The following is a 1,863-nucleotide window of genomic DNA, read 5'->3' as shown; positions in this document are numbered from 1 at the left end:
GGAGAGAGAGATGAAGATCGGTGAGGGCGAGAGAGAGAGAGAGAGCTTGGTGTCATAGATAGATAGATACATCTCAAACAGGAGGGTATATAGGAAGATAGATAATGCACGGATTGTTCTAGATATATGGATGGATGAGCCGTTGGATTATATAATCCAACGGTGCTATTTTGTGAAAGTAATGCAACGGCTCTTTTTCTTCCTCTTTCAAAACAGTTATAAATTAACGGGCATTTTTTTTCAAACGGTAATATTTTATATTTCTATAAATAAAAACTTTTAATCTCAATTTCATTTCACACCAAACATTTTAAATTTCATTTTTCTTTTCTCTTCTCTTTTTTCTGAATTTTATTTCACACCAAACTCACAAATTATTTTCTTCTTTGTTTTTTCACACAATCACTATGGAAGGTTCATCAAAAATGAAAAGAGGAAAATCATTTACCACTCAAGAAGATGTGGCAATTTGTAGAGCTTGGTGTCACATTACTGAAGATCCAATCGTTGGGAATTCACAATCTCATGCTCATTTTTGGGGAAGAATTTTTGAAAATTATTGTTCATTGCAGAATGATCACTCAAGAACACAAGTGTCTATCTCATCTCGATGGGGTGTAATCATGAAATGTTGTAACAAATTTCGTGGGTGTCTAGCGCAAGTCGAAAATCTACATCCAAGTGGGGCGTCACAAGTTGATATAGTAAGATTTCATTTTCATTTATTATGTTAGTTTTTTTATTTTGTCTTACATAAAAATTAAATGATTAATTAATTTAATATTTTATTGATATAGATGCTTCAAGCAAAACTGTTATACCATCAAGATGAAAACAAACATTTTCTTTTTGAACATTGTTGGCCAATCTTGCAAAACAATATTAGGTGGCAAGATGTAACTCCTACGAACACGGTGAAGTCAAGAATACATACATCGTTTTCCCCTAATTCAACCCCCGATTCTCCTATGGATAACTCCATTTCTCTTGAAGATGACACCAGTCCAAGTGTTGGTAACAATCCAACCGTCGGTGAAGGTAGTGTCTCTGCAAGGGGTAAAAGGCCCATGGGTAGGAAATCTGCAAAAGAATTATTTCGGAAAAATCAAGTCGCTCAAGCTGAAGTTCAAAAAATGAGCACACAACTGGACACATTTAACCAATACCTTGCTGAGAAGGAAAAGAAAAAAGATGAAAGAGAAGAAAAAAGGATTCAAGCACTGCAGGAGATGAAAGAACTTGAGATGAAAAAACATGACTTCGAGATCAGAAGACAAGAACATGAGATGAGAAAGGAAGAACACCAAATAATGACTACGGACATTTCTCATTTGGACCCTCAGATGAAAGCGTATTACACAATGCGAAAAAATGAGATTTTCGCCAAGTGGTCCTCAAATGTGAGCAGCCCAAATTTTTATTTCCCCCTACCTCCTGATGAATAATTACGGGATAAATGTTAGTCTTTATTTTTTGCAATATCATTTTTATTTTTGATGTAATTGTTAGTCTTTTTTTATGTAGTTAAGGGATAAATGTTAGTCTTTATTTTTTGATGTAATTTTTAATGAAATTCCATGTTGTTTTAAGAAACATTTTTGAGTATTTTGTACTTCACAATGTAAAAAAAGACATTAACTAACATTAAAAGACATTGTAAAATAAAAAGACATTAAATGAAGAACATTTTATTGGAATAAAAAGACATTAACTGACATTAACTGTCATTAAAAAGATAAAATGCTGGGTTAATAATGGATGGTTGTTGGTGGTTGGTTGTTGATGGATAATTGGTGATTGTTTATTTTTTATGTGTAGTTAAAAAAATTTATTAAATATGTAGTGATATGTTTTTTGGTGGGG

General features: G+C 32.6%; 1 protein-coding gene across 1 annotated transcript; it reads left to right on the top strand.

Moving 5' to 3' along the window:
• The first annotated feature begins 399 nt into the window (after positions 1-399).
• LOC145813642 (uncharacterized) lies at positions 400-1,552 on the top strand. The gene is made up of 2 exons (XM_082909326.1): positions 400-704; positions 798-1,552. The coding sequence occupies exons 1-2, from the start codon at positions 408-410 to the stop codon at positions 1,443-1,445; spliced, it is 945 nt and encodes a 314-aa protein (XP_082765452.1). The 5' UTR covers positions 400-407; the 3' UTR covers positions 1,446-1,552.
• Positions 1,553-1,863: the final 311 nt, after the last annotated feature.

Source organism: Camellia sinensis, chromosome 15, assembly GCF_055761805.1.
Source record: "Camellia sinensis isolate YWXY chromosome 15, ASM5576180v1, whole genome shotgun sequence".
In the NCBI taxonomy this organism is placed as follows: Eukaryota; Viridiplantae; Streptophyta; class Magnoliopsida; order Ericales; family Theaceae; genus Camellia; species Camellia sinensis.
Note: the sequence above shows the minus strand (reverse complement) of the source record. Positions and strands in the feature narration are given on the sequence as shown.

Bases quoted from the DNA above. Each gene is read 5' to 3' on its own strand.
- LOC145813642 (XM_082909326.1), top strand. From the start codon at position 408: ATGGAAGGTTCATCAAAAATGAAAAGAGGAAAATCATTTACCACTCAA. The intron at 705-797 runs GTAAGATTTCAT...TTATTGATATAG, and splicing joins GGGCGTCACAAGTTGATATA to ATGCTTCAAGCAAAACTGTT.